We start from the raw sequence: 19,254 nt of genomic DNA, 5'->3' as shown, positions 1-19,254 counted from the left end.
CAGAGGGGCTGGTGCTGGTGGAATAGAGGCTGCCATGCAGCTCAGGGGCTGAGGGAATGCTTCAGCTTCTTATCTTGCTTCCACCGTCTTCTAGGAAAGAGGACAGAACAGCCAGGTAAGGTTGAAGCTGTAGAAGGCTGTTCTTTTCTTTCATAAAAAAAAATTGTAAGAGTAATAAATATGTTGTTCTTGGGGGAAAAACACAGAAATATATATACTAGAGGGTGCCTGGGTGACTCATTCGGTTAAGCGTCCCACTTCAGCTCAGGTTATGATCTCACAGTTCATGAGTTTGAGCCCCATGTCAGGCTCTGTGCTGATAGCTCAGAGCCTGGGGCCTGCTTCAGATTCTGTGTCTCCCTCTCTCTCTCCCCTTACCTTGCTCTCTGTCTCTGTCTCTGTCTTTCAAAAATAAATAAACATTAAAACATTTTTAAAAGAAAAAAATATATATACTAAAAGATGAATTACCCTTCCCCATCCCATTTCCCAAGAGTAACCTTTGTTACCAATTGTAATACTCTTCCAGATTTTTTTATTCATATATAAAAGTATGTTTTTTCTTTCTTCCTTCTTCCTTTTGCTCCCTGTGCCTCCTTTTCTTTTTTTACAAAAAAAATGGTATCACACTATCTAGTTTCAAGTTTTCCTTTTGTCTTAATTCCCTCCTGCAGCACATAGTAGTATTCAAAAGGTAATGGGATAGACACCTCACATTACTTGTTTTTTTTCACTGAGTACCTCTTGGACTTATTTCTTACCAGCACATGTAAATCTATTTCACTCATTCTCATGGCTACATGGTGTTCTATTATATGAGTGTGCCAAAATGTATTAACCAGTTCTCTTTTTTAATGTGTATTTATTTTTGAGAGAGAGACAGACAGAGCATGGGCAGGGGAGAGGCCGAGAGAGGGAGACACAGAATCCGAAGCAGGCTCCAGGCTCTGAGCTGTCAGCACAGAGCCCGACGCAGGGCTTGAACTCACGAGCCGTGAGATCATGACCTGAGCCAAAGTTGGACGCTTAACCAACCAAGCCACCTAGGAGGCCCAACCAGTTCTTAATTGTTAAATTGATTCTCCTTTTCACTACTGTAAATAAAAATGCAGTGAATATCTTTGTGCGCATGCCTTTTCAGACTTATGAAACCATTTTTATAGGATAGATACTTAGAAATGGAATTGCCACGGGGCGCCTGGGTGGCTCAGTTGGTTGAGCATCTGACTTTGGCTCAGGTCAGGATCTCATGAGTTTGAGTGAGTTTGAGCCCCACATCGGGCTCTGTGCTGACAGCTCAGAGCCTGGAGCCTGCTTCAGAGTCTTTCTCTGTCTCTGTCTTTGCCCATCCCCTGCTCATGTACTATCTCTTTCTCTCTCTCTCTCCCTCCCTCTCCTCTCTCTCTCAAATATAAACACATATTTAAAAAAATAATTAAAAGAAATGGAATTGCTGCATCAAAGTGTACACCCATTTATATTTTTGATGGCTAGAACCAAATTGTCCTGTAAAAATCTTGTACAGGGGCACCTGGGTGGCTCAGTTGGTTAAACATCTAACTCTGGTTTGGGCCTGGGTCATGATCTCACAGTTCGTGGAAGCCACGCATGGGGCTGTGTGCTGACATTGCAGAGTTTGCTTGAGATTTCTCTCTCTCTCTCTTTCTCTCTGCCCCTCCCCTGCTCTCTTTCTCTCTTGCTCTCTGTCTCCCAAAATAAATAAATAAACGTTAATGGGGCACCTGGGTGGCTCAGTCGGTTAAGCAGCCTACTTCAGCTTAGGTCATGATCTCACAGTTCTGAGTTTGAGGGCCCGCATCGGGCCCTATGCTGACAGCTCAGAGCCTGGCCTGCTTCAGAGTCTGTTTCTATCTCTCTCTGCCCCTCCCCTGCTCACGCTCTGTCTCTCTCTCTCTCTCTCTAAAAAAGAAAATAAAAACATTTAAAAATAAAGAAAGATGTATGGAAACTGATTTGACAATAAATTTCATATAATAAATAAATAAGTAAATAAATAAATAAATAAATAAATAAAATAAAAATAAAGAAAGAAAGAAAGAAACTTTAAAAAAAGATAAAAATCTTGTGCCACTTTCTATGGCGGTTTATTCTCATGTCACCCTCTTGTCCTTACAGGATGAATCAGGCGCCAACCGTGGGCTTTGAACAGGATGTTGGCAGCCGAACCACTCATCATTTCATGTACCCCGAGAGTGCCAAGAACCTGCCCGCCAATGTCAGCTTTGTGTTGGTGCCCTTCAAAGCCCTGGACCTCCTCTGGATTGCCAGCGCTTTGTCCACGGGGCAGATCCGATTGTAAGTCGCTCTGTTGACTGGGAGTGGAATGTGGGTGACAGAGCATTTTGAGAGGAGTCTTCCCAAGGATTGGCTCTTAGAATTCTTTTAACTGAGTATTTTGACCGAGAGGGGCTGGTGAAGAGGGAAGCAATAGTAGGGAGAGCCCAAAGTGGTGCATTAGCTGGGGCCACAGGTTGTTCAGTGTCACTCCTACATAGTGACAGCCAGCTTCCTGTAGGTAGAAAGGGTAGCAAGGTTTTGGTCTCCTTTCCAGGAGGTAGCTCCTGACTGTGGGAGTTCTGCATTCTGAGAATTTTCTTTAGAGACAGTTGCTCAATCACAGCTGGGAAACTGAGGAAATTTAATATGTCATTTTTTATTTTATTTTATTTTATTGAAGTGTGGTTGACATACAACATTACATTAGTTTCATCACCAAGTATTTTTTTTTTATTTTTAACGTTTATTTATTTTTGAGAGACACAGTGGGAAGTGGGAGAAGGGCAGAAAGAGAGGGAGACACAGAATCTGAAGCAGGCTCCAGGCTCCAGGCTGTCAGCACAGAGCCCAACATGGGGCTTGAACTCATGAACCGTGAGATCATGACCCGAGCTGAAGTTGGATGCTTAACTGACTGAGCCACTCAGGCACCCCATCACTAAGTATTTTTTAGCATCTCTATTGAGGTACAAGTCACATGCCATACAGTTTACACATTTAAAGTATATAAGTCAGTGGCTTTTATTAAATATGGTGTTGTGTAACTATCACCACAATTAATTTTAGAACTCCTTTCATCTTCTTAAAGATGAAGATCTTTAAAGATCTAAAGATACCTCTGTACCCCTTAGCCATCACCCTCACTCCCTCTACTCCCACACCCCAGCCCTAGGCAACAACCACTAATCTACTGTCTCACTGTGTGTGTGTGTGTGTGTGTATGTGTGTGTGTTAAAATGTATACAACATATGGGGTGCCTGGCTGGCTCAGTTGCTAGAGCATGTGATTCTTGATCTCAGTGTTGTGAGTTCAAGCCCCACATGGGGTGTAGAGATTACTTAAAAACAAATAAATAAATACAAACTCATTTTCTCAGATCACTGCCCACATTCTCCACCAAAATTATAAGTACACTCAGGGCACCTGTGTGACTCAGTCAGTTAAGCATCCAACTTCGGCTCAGGTCATAATCTCACAGTTCATGGATTTGAGCCCTGCGTCGGGCTTTGTGCTGACAGCTCAGAACCTGGAGCCTCCTTTGGAATCTGTATCTCATTCTTTCTGCCCCTCCCCTGCTTGTGCTGTCTCTCTCTGTCTCTCAAAAATAAATAAATGTAAAAAAATTTTTAAATAAGTACATTCGCTTTGTTGTGCAAAACGCCACCCTATCCATCTCCAGAACTTTTTCATAATTTCAAGTGGAAATTGCATTCACTAATAACTCCCCTTTTCCCCGACCCTTAGCCTCTGATAACCACTAGTCTTTTTGTCTGTATAATTTGACTATTATAGGTACTTCATGTAAGTGGAGTCATAGTGTTTGTCCTGGCTTATTTCACTTAGTGTAGTGTTTTCAGGGTTTATCTGTGTTGTAGCATGTACAGGATTTCATTCCTTTTAAAGGCTGAATAGTATTCCACTCTATGGATATACCATATTTGCTTTATCAATTCATCCATCAGTGGACAGTTAAGCTGTTTCCACATATTGCCTGCTATTTGCCTGCATTTTGTCACTATGTATTTTTTAAACACAGAAATATAAATTACAGTTTCCTGACTTTATCTTATGATAAAGTTTAAGTTTGAGTTTAAGTCCCTTGCTTAGAAAAGGAGTATAGACTACGGGTGCCATGGCTGGCTAATAGGGAAGGAGGGATTTGTACCAAATATGAGGATAGTAGCAAGAGGGTCATTGTAGGCAGAACTAAGACAAATATAGTGGGTGTGAGATGATTGGCTAAATTAAGTGGGGAGTTCACAGCTGAGTGTTGTGGAAAGAAACATTTGGGCTAGATAATAGAAGGCACCAATGTTTGTCTAAAACATCCTTATTTTATCCTAAAGAACATAGGTAGCTGCTGAAGTTTTCTGAGCAAGGTACTGCAGTGATGTGCTCTGGGAAAGCAGTCTGGAAGCAGGGGATCTGTTGTAAGGCTGTCATCACTCAGGCCTGACAAGGAGGAAAGGCATCTGTGGACCTTTCTAGATCCCAAGGGCCATCTAAATCTTCTTCTTTCTGCTTGCAGCACCTATGCACCAGTGAAGTCTTTCCTTCGAGTGGACAAAGAAAAGGTAAGCTCCCACCTCTCCCTTGTTCATCCCCATCTCATTAGAAACGGTGCAGATTTGACTACTGGTGTGCCCAGTCCTGTGGCTCAGGTGTCCCCCAGTGCCCTTCCAGAACCTTCAGAGTCCACCCATCTGCTGGTATGCCTGACCCCCTCAGAGGCCACAGAAACTAGGGAACTTGGAAGAACAGGTCTGCTGGCAAGCATGGAGGAACTGGCAGAAGCTACTTAGAGCCTGGCCTGAGTCTCCAGGCCCCCAACACCCCTCATGTGTCTGTTGCCTTTTCTCGTCCCAGGTTCAGATCTACAACCCAGCCTTCTTCAAGTATATCCACGACCGGTGGACAGAGCATCACGGGCGGTACCCTTCTACAGGGATGCTGGTGCTCTTCTTTGCCCTGCATGTGTGTGATGAGGTGGGTAACCCGGTGTTATGGGTAAAATAGGGATACCCATGGAACAGAGGGGATTAGCCCTTCTTAGGGCTTAGCAGAGCAAGAGGAACGTGTTTTTGTAGGCAGAAACCAAGTGGCTTTGATTTCCTGCATTTCTAGGCTGTAAAGTATACGTCTTCATTTCCCAAACTTACTACTCATGATTTTACCAAACCTGAAATCACTTCAGTGAAAAGTTAAATTTATTTAAAAAGGAAACAGAACATTACTACCATAATTGGTATTACTTGTCATAAAGAAAAAATCATCAAAAATATAAATAGAACGGAAATAATGAAGTTAAGTTCCAGCGGGATGGTCTTCTCCCACCGCTGTGGGCCCTAGGCCTACCCTCTGTGTGTTAACACTGCAGGTCATTCGTTCCAGGAGCGCATCTCACTAGCAAGCAGGGCTGCTGTGCCATACTCGCTCACGCCCAGCACACCCACTTTTGCCAGTAAATTCAGTGTGTGGTATTGGGTGCTTGACTAGCTTTCATATAAAAGTATTACATTAAAAAACAAAAACAACAACAAAACAAAACAAAAAAAAAGGAACGTTAGCAACGGTGGGAGAGGTCCCATAGCCCCAGACCGAGGCGTATCGCTGCAATCAGACGGGAGGAAGAACCAAAAGGGAGCAGCAGTCTTGCCAGTCGGTATCCTTAGCTCCAGGCCTGGGTGTCGCGTATTCCCGTTGCCTCCCGCGCTCAGCGAATTGACGAACTGCGCGTCTCTTAGCTGTAGTCGGGTCGCTGCAGCCCCTTTCTCCTAGCCCACCGCGACCCGAGGCTCTCCCGTGCCCTGTCCTCCCGCTCTCCGACGCGGGGTGACCTGCGCCGCCCTCCCCTGCAGGTGAACGTGTACGGGTTCGGGGCCGACAGCCGGGGCAACTGGCACCACTACTGGGAGAATAACCGGTATGCGGGCGAGTTCCGGAAGACGGGGGTGCACGACGCCGACTTCGAGGCCCATATCATCGACATGCTGGCCAAGGCCAGCAAGATCGAGGTCTACCGAGGAAATTGAACCCGCGACCCTTCCGGGCCAGGCGCGAACCTCGGGCGCTGGCTCCTAGCCGGGACTCCAGGCCAGCCGGAGGGCGGTGGCCTCGGCGTGGGCACGGCGCCCCATTGGGCGTTTCCAGGCCCTAGGAGCGACGTCAGGGCGCGGTCTGGACTAATCATGCTGCAAGTCCAGCGATCGCTGGCTGTCCCTCGCCAATCATGAGACTGGGGACTAGCCGGCCAGGCACCAATCAGCGCTGCAGTCGAAGCGGAGGATTTTTTTTTTTTTTTTTTTTTTCTCCCAGCCAATCATGCGACTCAAGGAGAACTGCCGGCACTGGGCCCGTCTCTTCCAATCAATGGCCTTCGGAGGCGGGCCGGCGGCCGCCGAATCCCCTCTCCCCTATGCTTTGGGTAGAATTTTATTTCACGCTTTTTAAGGAACAGAGGTTGGTTCCGGCCTCAGTGAGGTACTTTCCTCAGTGTCTGTAGGAGCATTGCCCGCCGCTCGTCGACCTCACTCGGTCAGGGGCGCCGAGAAGGAGATGGTGGGGAAGGTGCGGGGCAGCGGCGGCTCGGCTTCCCTTGCCGGGGCTGGTGGGGGGCGGGGGTGTCCCTCTTGATCCCCGGGTGGGCGGTGGGGCGTTAGCCGTTCCTATATGGTGGTCTAGGGGAGATCAGATGGTTTCCGGGGAGCGCGCCTTCATCCCAGGGTAAAAGCTGGAGCCCTCTCAAACCTCTTCAGACTCAAGAGAATTTTGGACCCCACGTTTCCTTTTTCTGTCAGGCCCAGATGGGTGAGTGTAAACCCACCAAAGAAATGCAGTGGCTTGTGGGTCCCCTCCTCTTTCTCCCCATCCCCACCTTTGGCCACCCTATGGAATGGCCTTTCTGACCAGGGCATTTAGCATCTCACCAGAAAACTAGAACTGTATTCACCCGTTGCTAACGGGCGGAATTCGCCTAGGGCCTAACTCTGGAACACGGGTGTAAGGAACACGGCAGGGGACAAGGAAGCCCAGTCACTTCAGATGTAAGGTGCTTCTCACTCTCGTGTACTCTCGGCCCCTACTGTTCACCCAAAACCTTTTCAGTGGCTCTTCTTAGGCCCTGGGCCTCCTCACCAGCCTACCTGTCCTGAAAAATAATCAAAACTTGCCCTGGGGGTTGGGGGGCACTGTTGCATCTTCACTCCCTACCCACCCCCCCTACCCCCCCCCCCCCCCCCGCCCGCTCGCGCGAATAATCGAGCGCGCGCACACACTCGCGCGCGTTTGGCCTGCTCTAGGGAGAGGGAGCAACACGTGGGAAAGAAGGCTGGAGATGGGGAACTCAGCTTGCCTGGTGCATGCACCTTCTTCCTTCATCCATCACCCCAAAGAGGAGTAGGAAACCTTTGCTTGGGGGTGGAATTTGCTTTGGTCTCGTAATTTAATTAACTTGAGGTTACCAGGGGTGGCTGACCAACACAGATTTTTTTAAAACTCTACGTTGGCCATGCAAATAGCTGGGACTCTAGCTGGGGAGGAGTAGACTTGCCCGCTTGCATGCCTCCTCTCCTGCCCTTGTGTCCCTTCTCCCCCATGCTCACTTCCTGCCTCCTTGCTCTAACCCACTTTCCATTTCCAAATCTAGAAGGGCAGGGAAACCAGCAAACGGGTTACAACTGGAATTTACCTGCATGACTGAACCCAGCTAAAGCTCTGACAGGAAGCTGTTGATGGTATTCTCACCTTACAAGGTTGGGGAAATTTCGGAGGGGGGAAAGGGCTTCTGTGAAGTTTCCAAACTACTAATAGGATCCCCCTTCCCAACAGTGAGGAACACAAGTACCACCCTTTATCTTAGTGAGTTGATACCACCAAGCAGCCTCCTGGCCATTGGTGTAGTTCCTGCAGCTGGCTGGGGGAACAGGGACCAGCAGGGAGTATTTTAGAAGAGGATTGGGGCAGGGCAGTGGGCACCCCTAAAAGTTAATATATTGAGAACGTAGCTAGAGTCTGTTCCTTTCCAATTCCAAAAGTAAGAGGAGTAGAGCATGAGGGTGGATTTGGGGGGCCTTTAGTGGAATGCCTCTCTCAGGGCCTACCCCATCATTTTAGAGAGTCAAGGCACCAGCCATTCTTGCCAGTCTCAGCTCAGTGCTTCCTGAAGAGGCAGTTTGGAGTGTTTAGAAGATGAAAAAATGCGATTATGCCAAACAGTATTGAGCAGAATAATTTATTTCTTTTCTGTTCCTTTTTCTTTTTGTTTTGTTTTGTTTAAAACGTTAATAAATCCCCTTTCTGGAAGAGGTAGGTCCCAGCATCCAGCCCAGATCTCCTTTTCTGCAATAGTTATTTAAACAAATGTTTTTTATTTTCTTCCCTTTCTCTCTCTTTCTGAATTAAAATGAACAAAAGAACTATATAGTCATTTGTCTATTTGAAATGGGTATGGTTGTGGAAAGAAGAAATCTCTGTCAGCCGGGAGCTATGACCAAGTAATGACTAAGAACATTGGGTGGAAGGTTCGAAGGAGAAAAGAGCATGACTCCAAACACCTGCCCCCGTATACACGAGGCCTCCCAACCCAGTCCACCAGCAGTGCCCTCTGAAATAGTGGTTCTTCACCACTGTCCTTTGGGACACGTGAGTGGATCAGCAGGGCAGAGACTGTCCCCTGCCAGGGGCCCCACAGCATGCAGATCCAGCAGGCACCAGGATGGGGTTTCCCACAACATTTCCAGGTTCTGCAGAACTCCCTGTGATGCTGTAGGTGTGGGTTGGCAGGAAATTGACAGAATGGGAGGAGCAGGTTGCACAGGCATCCGAGGCACTTCCTTGGACCATCTGGACCCCTAGAGTCTACTTTGTGCAATGGAATGCCACCAAACATCCAATTTTATAGTTCAATGGACCAACTACTATGGATCTCACAACAGACAGCTTTGAGTCTAAAGTCATTTGGTGTCCTGCAATTCACTTTCTGCCTGTGCCCAAGAGCAATCCAGGAGTTGCTTTTCACTTGGAGAATAACTTTTGGTAGAGGAGCGTATTGGTATTTTTCTAAAATCCTAGAACAGGGGCTATAGTTCTCTTACTTGGAGTTGTCAGAGACTCCTTCCATCTTTCTCTCTCTACCACAGACACTGTTAGCATTTGGTTGCCTGGGTCCTAAAGCCTGGTGGCAGGACAGTGTACGCATAGGCTAGACTTCGAGAACCATTTCTTGTTTGGGTCCCACTCAACTCAAAGCCAGCTGCCTTCCAGGTCACTAATTGGTTGGAGCAGCACCCCCCAATGTTGTACCTGTTGCCTCCACAATCAAGAGTTCCACCAAATTGTGTATCTTTTTTTTTTTTTTTTAATGTTGGCCGAGGGCTGTGTTGCTTTGATCCCACAAAGATATCATATCTAGAACAACAGGTCAGCATTACCATTCGATTGCATTTGCAATAAACTGTCAGTTTTTAAGAGTCAAATGGTGAGTAAATGGGATGAGGAAAAAAATCACCCATCCCTGTATAACTCAAGTTTGATGGCAGCACCAATTTCTGTAGATGCTGTTAGAGTGTGGTGTTGATTTTTTTTTTTTTTTTCCACTTACTACTTTGGACATGGTCCCAGGGACTTCTGTTTGGTCCATCTATCGTAGTCACCCCCATTCCATGGGTAAGATTGTCAATCTGGGGATTTCGCCAGGTAGTGAATGTCTCTTCCCTTTTGGGACAGGAAATTCCAGGCATGACTAATATTTTTGCAGTTTGCTTTATTGCCCTTTGCAGATACTGAGTTTTTTTTACAAGTTGAAGGTTTGTGGCAACCGTGCAATGAGCCGGTCTATCAGCACCATTTTTCCAACAGCATTTGCTCACCTTGTGTCTGTGTCACATTTTAGTAATTCTCACAGTATTTCAAACTTTTTCATTACTATATTTGGTATAGTGATCTGTGATCAGTGGTTACAACTTGCTAAAAACTCGGAAGATGGTTAGCATTTTTTAGCAATAAAGTTGTTTGTTTTTAATTTTTTTTTTATTTATTTTTGAAAGAGACTGAGTATGGGGCGCCTGGGTGGCTCAGTTGGTTAAGCATCCGACTTCAGCTCAGGTCATGATCTCACGGTTCGTGGGTTTGAGCCCCACGTCGGGCTCTGTGCTGACAGCTCAGAGCCTGGAGCCTACTTCAGATTCTGTGTCTCCCTCTCTCTCTGCTCCTCCCCCACTCAGGTTCTGTTTCTCTGTCTCTCAAAACTAAAACATTAAAAAAAATTAAAAAAAAAAAAAAAAAAGAAAGAGACTGAGTGTGAGTGGGGGAGGGACAGAGAAAGAGGAAGACAATCCAAAGCAGGCTCCAGACTCTGAGCTGTCAGCACAGAGCCCAACACGGGGCTTGAACCCACAAACTGTGAGATCATGACCTAAGCCGAAGTCGGAGGCAGTTGGCTTAACCATCTGAGCCACCCAGGCGCCCCAGGGCATAAACATTTTTATACATAATGCTGTTGCACACTTAATAGGCTACATTATAGTGTAAACATAACTTTTATATATACCAGGAAACCAAAAAATTCATTACACTCGCTTCATTGTGATACTTACTTTATTGCTGCAGTCTGTGACCCAACCTGCAATCTCTCAGAGGTATGCCTGTACCTTAAAATGGGTCTGTGGCCTTATTGGACCCACCATTAAATGAACTTGGGTCAGAGCTCCATCTATCATTTGCCATAATAAGCCTGACTCTAACTGGTGGACCACTTTGGTTGGATGTGAGAGCTTGTATCTGATAACTCCTGAAGCTCTGGGTATTTCCCTTTCCCTAGTGCACTGTCACTTTGGGAAGTAGGTCCCTCAGGAAAGACATGGGGGAAGATTCAGGTTCCGCACCTGAGCTATGTCAGAGAGTCACTCCTCAAAGGACCCTGGAATCCTCTTGAAAAAGAGGCTCCATGTGTGACCTGAATTAGGTCTGGGAACTGGGTGAGAAGCTGTGAATCCCCAAGACTGTGACCCAGGCTCCTCAGCAATCTTTGAATTTCTGCTCCCATGCATGTTAAGCAGAACCTTAGTAGCCTGCTTGGCGTCTAATTCCTAGAGATCCTAATGGTCCATTAACTATTGTCCCAAATCCTTGTAGGTCAGAACTCTAATTATCATCCTGTGGTCTGTTGTGGTAATGTGCCCACCACCACAAGTAGTAGGCATGTCTTTTTGGACTTTATCATGTTGGGATCACATCATTCTGACTTACACATGACAGCCAACAGAGTTCATCAAAGATGGCACACCAATCACTAATGCATTTTTTAATTTTTTAAACCATTTTTGATGTGGGATATAATCAATATGCAGAAAAGAGCATAAAGATCAGCGTACTAAAATAGATAATTTCATGAATTATTTTTTTTAAAGCTCCATAATGGGAATTTATTTGGCAAAATTTATAGATAAATAGATAACATTTCTATGGTAAAGAAAAGCAACTTCCACTGACATTTCATTATCAAAATGGACTGAGAAAAAGGAGAAGAGAGGTGGTTGAACATGTTATTTGGAAGAATTAGAAAAACTAGAATGTTGTATATTTTTCCAGCTTCAATGAGATATAACTGACATATAACATTGTGTAAGTGTATAAGGTATACAACATCGTGCTTTTATATGTGTATATATTCCAAAATGATTACCACAATAAGGTTAACACATCAGTCATCTCATATAATTAACATTTTGTGTGTGTGTGGTGAGAACTTTTAAAATCTCTCTTAACAACTTTCAAATATACAATACAATATTGTTAACTATAGTCACCATGCTGTACGTTACATCCCCACAACTTATTTATCTTATAACTAGAAGTTTGTAGCTTTGACCACCTTCATCCACCACCTCCTCCCCCTGGGAACCACCAATCTGTTTCTATGAGTTTGTTTTTTTTAAGATTCCACCTATTAAAAAAAAAAAAAAAAGATTCCACCCAAAGTGAGATCATATAGTATTTCTCTGTCTTATTTCACTTAGCAAAATGCCCTCAGTCCATCCATGGACTTTGTTGTTACAAATGGCAGGATTTCCTTTTTTATAACTAAGTAATACTCTATTTTATATGCCCCACCCCCACCCTCACACACCACCACATTTTCTTTTCCCATTTTTCCGTTGATGGGCACTTCGGTTTTTCTATGTCTTGTATATTGTAAAAAATACTGAATTGAACATGGAGGTGGAGATATCTCTTTGATTTCATTTCCTTCAGATAAATACCCAGAAGTGGAATTGTTAGGTTGTATAATAGTTCTCTATTCACATGCAAAAGAATGAAACTGGATCTCTGTCTTAAATCAGTCACAAAAATGATTCCAAATAGAGTAAGGACTTAAATGTAAGACCTGAAACCATAAAACCCCTAAAAGAAAATGTGGGTGAAAGCCCCTTGACATTTATCTTGGCAATGGTTTTATGGATATGATACTGAAAGCACAAGCAAAATAAACAAGTGGGACCACATCAAACTATAAAACTGCTGCACAGCTAATGAAACAATCAACAAGATGAATGACAACCTCTGGAATGGGAGAAGATATTTGCCAAACATATCTGATAAGGGTCTAATACCCAAAATATATAAGGAACTCCTACAACTCAATAGCAAATAATTAATTAGATAGATACATAGACCATTTAAAAAGTGGGCAGAGGATCTGAATAGACATTTTTCCAAAGAAAATATTCAGATGGCTAAGAGACACATAAAAAGGTGCACAACACACTAATCCTCAGGGGAATACAAATGAAAACCACAATGAGTTATTCCCTCACACCTGTTAGGGTGGTTATTATCAAAAAGATGAGAGATAATTGCTGGTGAGGGTGAAGAGGAAGGGAGCCCTTGTGGTGAGAATGCAAATTGGTGCAGCCACTATGCAAAACAGTATGGAGGCTCCTTAACAAGCCATTTTCAGATGAACACCCGTAGCCACCACCCAGGCTGTGGGAGTAGTCCAGAGGCCTCCCCCCTCCATCTTCCTTGCCAAGCACAACCCCCTTCCTGTCTCTGAAGGTGATCACTGCCCTGACATTCATGTTCACTTGAGTCTATTTCTGGATACTCTGTTTCATTAGCCTGATTGCCTAGACCTAAGCCCATATGGAAACGTGGTTAATAATAAATATGGCCTCTCAAATCATTTAGGAAAAGAGGGATGCTTACATAAATTTTATCAGGATAACTAGATAACTATTTGGAAAAAGATACGATTACAGCCTGTACCTTAAACCATTCACCAAAATGCCAAGTGAATCAGAACTAAATGTAAAAAAATAAAACCCTAAATATGGTAGCTCTTTGATTTACTAAAACAGATAAATTTCAGCTTTGTAGTTGGTTTTGGATTGGGATTTTTTTTCATGCTCTATATAGTTCCCTGTATTGCTAAAAATGGGAACTTTTTCATGCTGTTTGTGTGTTCCAAACATTTTGTTAAATTCCTTTTCTACTGACGTAATTGCCCCCATTTCATTTGTCCGTAGGAGTTTATCCCTTATTCATTTTTTCCTTATAGGTTATAGGGGTTGTGGGAAAGCTAGGTTACGTGCAATGTTTAATCATATACTTAGTAGACACCTTTTCCTTCCTTGGTTTCCCTCTGTCTCCACAGAGTAGGCTCTTCGTGACTGCTTATTTAACTCCTCTCTGTCATGATGGAGGCTTTTGAAATAATTCGGAATTGAAGATTGTTTTCAGAAATAGTAGATCAAGAAACTGCTTGGGAACTTTGTACATGGATGGGGCTTACCTGCTATCTGGGTGGCTGGCCAGGGAACCAGACATTCCATGGGGGTGAAGGGGTAAGGATGAGCTGGGTTATGTTATGGTAACAAATACCCCTGAAACTCCTACTGGCTCAAAACAGAAATGTTTATTTTTCACTCAAGCCACATTTCCATCCCAGGGATCTTCACTCATCATGGTTACTCAAGGACCCAGATGGGTAGTGATACCATCTGTGGTGGATTTGTGGTCTCAGGGGCAGGGAAAAGAGAATCTGGCGAACCACAAACTGTCTCTTAATGTCTATTCACAATTCCTTGATGCCAAAGGAGTCCCATGGCCATGCCTGAGTTTAGCTGAGATGTGAAACTCTTCTCTAGGTGAAGTACCGTGTGTGGATGAGCAATAATACAGTCTATAACACAGAGGGCTCTTCAGAGAGAAGTGCTTGGATGTATGGTTTGGACAGGGGCGGATGGATGCCTGGGAAGGGAAGGAAGAGGTTAAGTATTTTACCCACCAGGGAACAGCTGCAGGCTGCCATTCAGCCGGCTAGGAGCTCCTTCCTGTAACATGTTTGGCAAGGTTAGGAACCATCCTTCTTTGCTAGGTGAGAGAAAAGATCGGATCCTAAAACTGTATTGAAAAATCAAAATATTGCAAGGAAAATGAAAATCAAAACATTCTTTTCTGAGTGTGATTTAGGAATCAGTGCTCCTTCTCACCACCCTTCCAGAAAAATCACAGCTTCTCCAGCAAGTCTATGCCTGGGTGACAACCAACCCACAAAACTGCAAGAAGATGCCCCCTCTTCCCACTCTTGCTGAACCATGGCTATCAGGGCCAGCCTGTTCCTGAGAATACAGAATTAACACCTTTCATCTAACAACGGATTCTGTTCTTGAGCATAATACAGGCTCTTTATGGCAGCATGGTTTCCCTCCAGGGAGAAGGTAGAGAGAACATTTGGTGTCTGCATTCAGAGGGATCAGAGTTTAATCCTCCCTTTGCTATATACTCTTTGTCCCTTTTTTTTTTTTACATAAAAAAATAATATATTCATTACAAAAATAATTCAAACATTTCATAAATATATAAAGTAAAACATGGAAGACTTGCTGCAGTATTTCATTTGTATTTATAACTTGTCATAAAATGGGTAAAGGGAACCATAGAAGGAAAGGGAACCCTGCCCACTTTGGACCACTGTTCTAGTCTCCCAGGCTTTGTCTCCAGAGCTCTTCCTGTGCAACCCATTTCCATACGCCCTTCCCTTCAAGGGAAGGGTCTGGAATCTCAGCTTTCTTTGCTATGAAGAATAACTAAGTTTTAAGACTTGAGCATACATCAAAAAAATTTTTTTAAGTATCAAAGTCACCTTAACCATGTGATCAAGATTAACATCACCAGTCTATACTTATATAAATACATGATTCAATATATTAATAAATGGGGAAGAGACAAATCTCCCATGTAGAATTCCAACTAATTTATGTAGCTACTGTGCCCTCATGGAGGGGGAGCATGCTCCCCACTCCTTAGATGTGCATAGTGACTTCCTTTCAAAGACTAAGGTATGGAAAGGAGGGGAGAAAGAGTAATTTTACAGTGGAAAAACCTGACAAACACTACCTCAGCCAGGTCATCAAGGTCAACATTAGCGACCTTGCTGACACTGATGTCGTGTTGATTGTGCCTTTGTTATGTGATGAAAATGAAAATTTACCTCTGTGGTCTTCCTTCAGGCTTCCATGTTAGACTTTATTTTTTTTTAATTTTTTTTTTCAACATTTATTTATTTTTTTGGAGACAGAGAGAAACAGAGCATGAACGGGGGAGGGGCAGAGAGAGGGAGACACAGAATCGGAAACAGTCTCCAGGCTCTGAGCCATCAGCCCAGAGCCTGATGCGGGGCTCGAACTCCCGGACCGCGAGATTGTGACCTGGCTGAAGTCGGACGCTTAACCGACTGCACCACCCAGGCGCCCCCATGTTAGACTTTAAAGAGAAATCATTTTATTATGTGACTCTAATGAAATTTGGTTTGTGTTTTTATTCTTGCTTTAAAATGAGAGTATAACTAAGATTTTGTTTTTTTACTTTTTTAAGATTTTATTCTTAAGTAATCTCTACACTCAATGTGGGGCTTGAACTCATGACCCTGAGACCAAGGGTTGAATGCTTCACCAGCTGAGCCAGCCAGGTGTCCTCAAGAGTGTGTGTGTGTGTGTGTGTGTGTGTGTGTGTGTATTTTTTTTTAAGATAAATATATATATTTTTTCTCTTTTTTAGAGAGTGAGAACACAAGCAGGGAGATGGGTGGGCGGGGAGAGAGAGGGTAGGAGAGAAGGGGAGAGAGAGAGAGAGAGAGGGAGAGAGAGAGACAGAGAGAGAGAGAGAATCTTAAGTAGTCTCCAGGCTCAGTGTGGAGCCTGACACAGGGCTCGATACCTCAACCCTGGGATCATGTCATGAGCTAAAATCAAGAGTCAGACTCCCAACCGACTGAGCCACCCAGATGCCCCAATATAATTAGGATTTTAAATATAGGATTCCCATTTATTGAATTTATCTCAATAACTATCTTCCTCTTTTCCCAAATTTCTAATATTTTTTTATTGCTGTCCAGTGGTATGCTGGTGAATTGTCTCTCTAAAAACAAAACCCTGATTTGTTTAAGTAGGCTCCATGCCCAACGTGGGGCTTGAACTCAGGACTCTGAGATCAAGAATCACAGGCTCTACTGACTGAGCCAACCAGTCAACCCAAGCAATTTGTAGTTTTTGCTCATTTCTGTGGTAAACACACCCAAAATGGCCAGTTTCAAATTAACAGTGACTTACTGCTTGTGTGAGTTTCAGCATGCCACTGTTTTTGTCTAAATTTACTTTTAAAAAGAAAAAAATTTTTTTTAACGTTTTATTTATTTTTGAGAGAGAGGGAGAGACAGAGCATGAACAGGGGAGGGTCAGAGAGAGGGAGACACAGAATCTGAAACAGGCTCCAGGCTCTGAGCTGTCAGCACAGAGCCCGACGTGGGGCTCGAACTCATGAACCGCGAGATCATGACCTGAGCCGAAGTCGGCCGCTTAACCGACTGAGCCACCCAGGCGCCCCACTTTTTTTTTTTTAATGCTTATTTATTTTTGAGAGAGGGGGCAGGGGAGGGGCAGAGAGGCAGACAGAGAATCCAAAGCAGGCTCCAGGCTCCGAGCTGTCAGCACAGAGCCCGACATGGGGATCAAACCCACAAGCTGTGAAATGGTGGACCTGAGCCGAAGTCGGGCACTTAACCAACAGAGCCACCCACGCACCCCCAAATTTACTTCTTAATCTTATGGTCTTTTTTAGTGTAATGTATTCTTTCTCTTTGAGCCTTCGAACATACTTGAAGTCTTTTATCAGGGTATTCCAAAAAAGTAGTTTCACCCCGGGGTGAATCTGTTTTGACATTATTTGCACTCTTTCTTAGCATAGATTTCTTCCCCTGACAATCCACAGGTGAGTTTAAAAGTTGGCTCCATGCAGCTCCTGCCGCTTTGGTCTTTATTCTAGAATCAGGTCTGCTGACATTCCGTAATCTGGGAATATCACAGAGCAGGCAGTCAACAGGATTGTGTCAATTACCTGTTCTAAATTGGGGGTGGGTGGGTAGTCCAAGTCCTCCCACCGTCTGCCTGGGTCTGGGTCCTAATAAAAGTCTGCCATCCAGCGGGTGTGCAGGCTGGGTTCTGGTCCGGCTCCCTCCCAGCAGTGAGCCTGACTTTGCATGCGGTGCTTCCAGTACTCTCTACTCCATAAGCCCTAACAGCCAGTAGCTTGTTTCTGCAGTGGAGCCCAGCAAGCTTTTGGCTTCAGCCCTGCCTCACTACTTTGCATTTTTACTCCATTGCTGGTCCACAGAAATATTCATCTTGTTTTGGGGTCAGTGTGTTTTCTGTTTTCTGGCTTTTACCTTTTCTAGATCACTGTTGTTTGGGGGCCAAAGTGGGCATCACTTAACTGGAACACTGGTGCTCCACCTGGACTCCACCTCCTCACCCTTCCCTCCTTCCCTTGCCCTATCTCCCTTGAGTACCTCTTCTGCCCTCTTGTCCCTTACCTCTCTGGAATCTTGCTCCCCTTCTCACCCACCTTTCTCTTCTGAACCCCAGCTTGCATCCGCCCCTCACACACTTGCAGGCACTCTGTGCCTGCGCCTGGCGACACCTGCACGGACATCGAGCCTTTCATTCACTTACATCCACTCCTAATGGACCCTTTGTATTCTGAACCCCTCAGTGGCGAGGACACCCATACCCACAGCCCATATCCATAGCTGTGCCACCCAACTGCTCTTAAGGCAACCATAATCACTTGGCAGCAAGCAGGGGAAAACATTTAAAGACCTACAAGAACTTAGAAAATTTACTGCCACTACAGGAAACATGAGTAAATAATAATACAGGGAGGAGTACAGGATAAATTGGGATTTATGTTCCTGGGATGAGGAAAGCTCTCCTAGCCATGACAAGAAATCCAGGTTTCTTAAAAATGAAATCTGAGGAACATTAAACTTTCATGCAATATTAGAAAAAAACCCGAATTTGTAAAGACAAACTAGGAAAACATTCATCGAAGTCTAATTTCCTTAAAATAGCGGTGGCTTAAAATCATTAAGGATTTGACAATCCGATGGTAAAACGATGAGGCAAGAGCGGGCAACCCCAAAAGACAAAATACCCAGGAAACTGTACACTTGCCAATCCTCACTAAATACAAAACAACAAAAAGCAATGATGTAATTTCTTTTTGCTATTCGGACTGGCAAATTTGTAAAAATTGAGAATATAGAGGATTGGCAAGCAGCTAAGAACATAGAGGTGTTTTTAGATCACTGCAACAATGTAAGTTGGTAAAAACTTTTCGGCAGGGGACATCGGGAAGGTATTAAAATTTTAAATGTCCCCACTCTCTGACCCAGCAACTGTACTTCCAGGAATAGATCCTCCAGCGACTTTCACAGGGCAGAGGTGAGCGAGGCTGGGCACTGTGGCACCGTGGGCAGCACAGTACAGTGGAACCTTGCCATGCCTGTCACTAGAGAAGCCATGAAATAAATGCTGGGGCGGCTAATGCTCAATGACGCCATCATCCAAAGAGACATAGATCTGCGTGCTGCACGTGTCACATGTCCAACATACCGGTAAGTGAAGTGGTAGGTTGCACAAGAGCCTGAATAGAATGTTCACATTTTTGTACAAGAGAAGTGACTATGTGGCGCCTGGGTGGCTCAGTTGGTTAAGCGTCCAACTCTTGATTTTGGCTAAGGTCATGATCTTATGGCTCGTGGGACTGAGCCCGCATAGCACAGAGCCTGCTTGGGATTCTTTCTCTCTGCACCCACCCCCCCCTCACTTGCACTCAGACTCTCTTTTAAATAAACATTAAAAAAAAAAAAAAAAAAAAAAGATGGGGCGCCTGAGTGGTTC

At 44.4% G+C, this 19,254-nt stretch overlaps 1 protein-coding gene across 3 annotated transcripts in view; it reads left to right on the top strand.

Annotated features, from left to right (window-relative positions):
• Positions 1–19,254, top strand: part of ST3GAL2 (ST3 beta-galactoside alpha-2,3-sialyltransferase 2) — a 72,278-nt gene that overhangs the window by 40,253 nt on the left and 12,771 nt on the right. Inside the window, exons 4-7 of one of the 3 annotated variants that reach the window (XR_007147470.1) lie at positions 2,137–2,316; positions 4,548–4,593; positions 4,886–5,005; positions 18,762–18,968. Coding sequence is in view for 2 of the 3 variants with exons in the window: in XM_047836461.1 (XP_047692417.1) it covers positions 2,137–2,316; positions 4,548–4,593; positions 4,886–5,005; positions 5,878–6,051 (520 nt within the window). In the remaining variant the exon portion in view is untranslated. Of the gene's footprint in view, positions 1–2,136; positions 2,317–4,547; positions 4,594–4,885; positions 5,006–5,877; positions 8,434–18,761; positions 19,080–19,254 lie in introns of those variants that run through there. The other 2 variants (XM_047836462.1, XM_047836461.1) reach the window with 2 other exon arrangements.

This window comes from Prionailurus viverrinus, chromosome E2, assembly GCF_022837055.1.
Source record: "Prionailurus viverrinus isolate Anna chromosome E2, UM_Priviv_1.0, whole genome shotgun sequence".
Taxonomy (NCBI): domain Eukaryota; kingdom Metazoa; phylum Chordata; class Mammalia; order Carnivora; family Felidae; genus Prionailurus; species Prionailurus viverrinus.
This window is presented reverse-complemented; position numbering and strand designations above follow the sequence as displayed.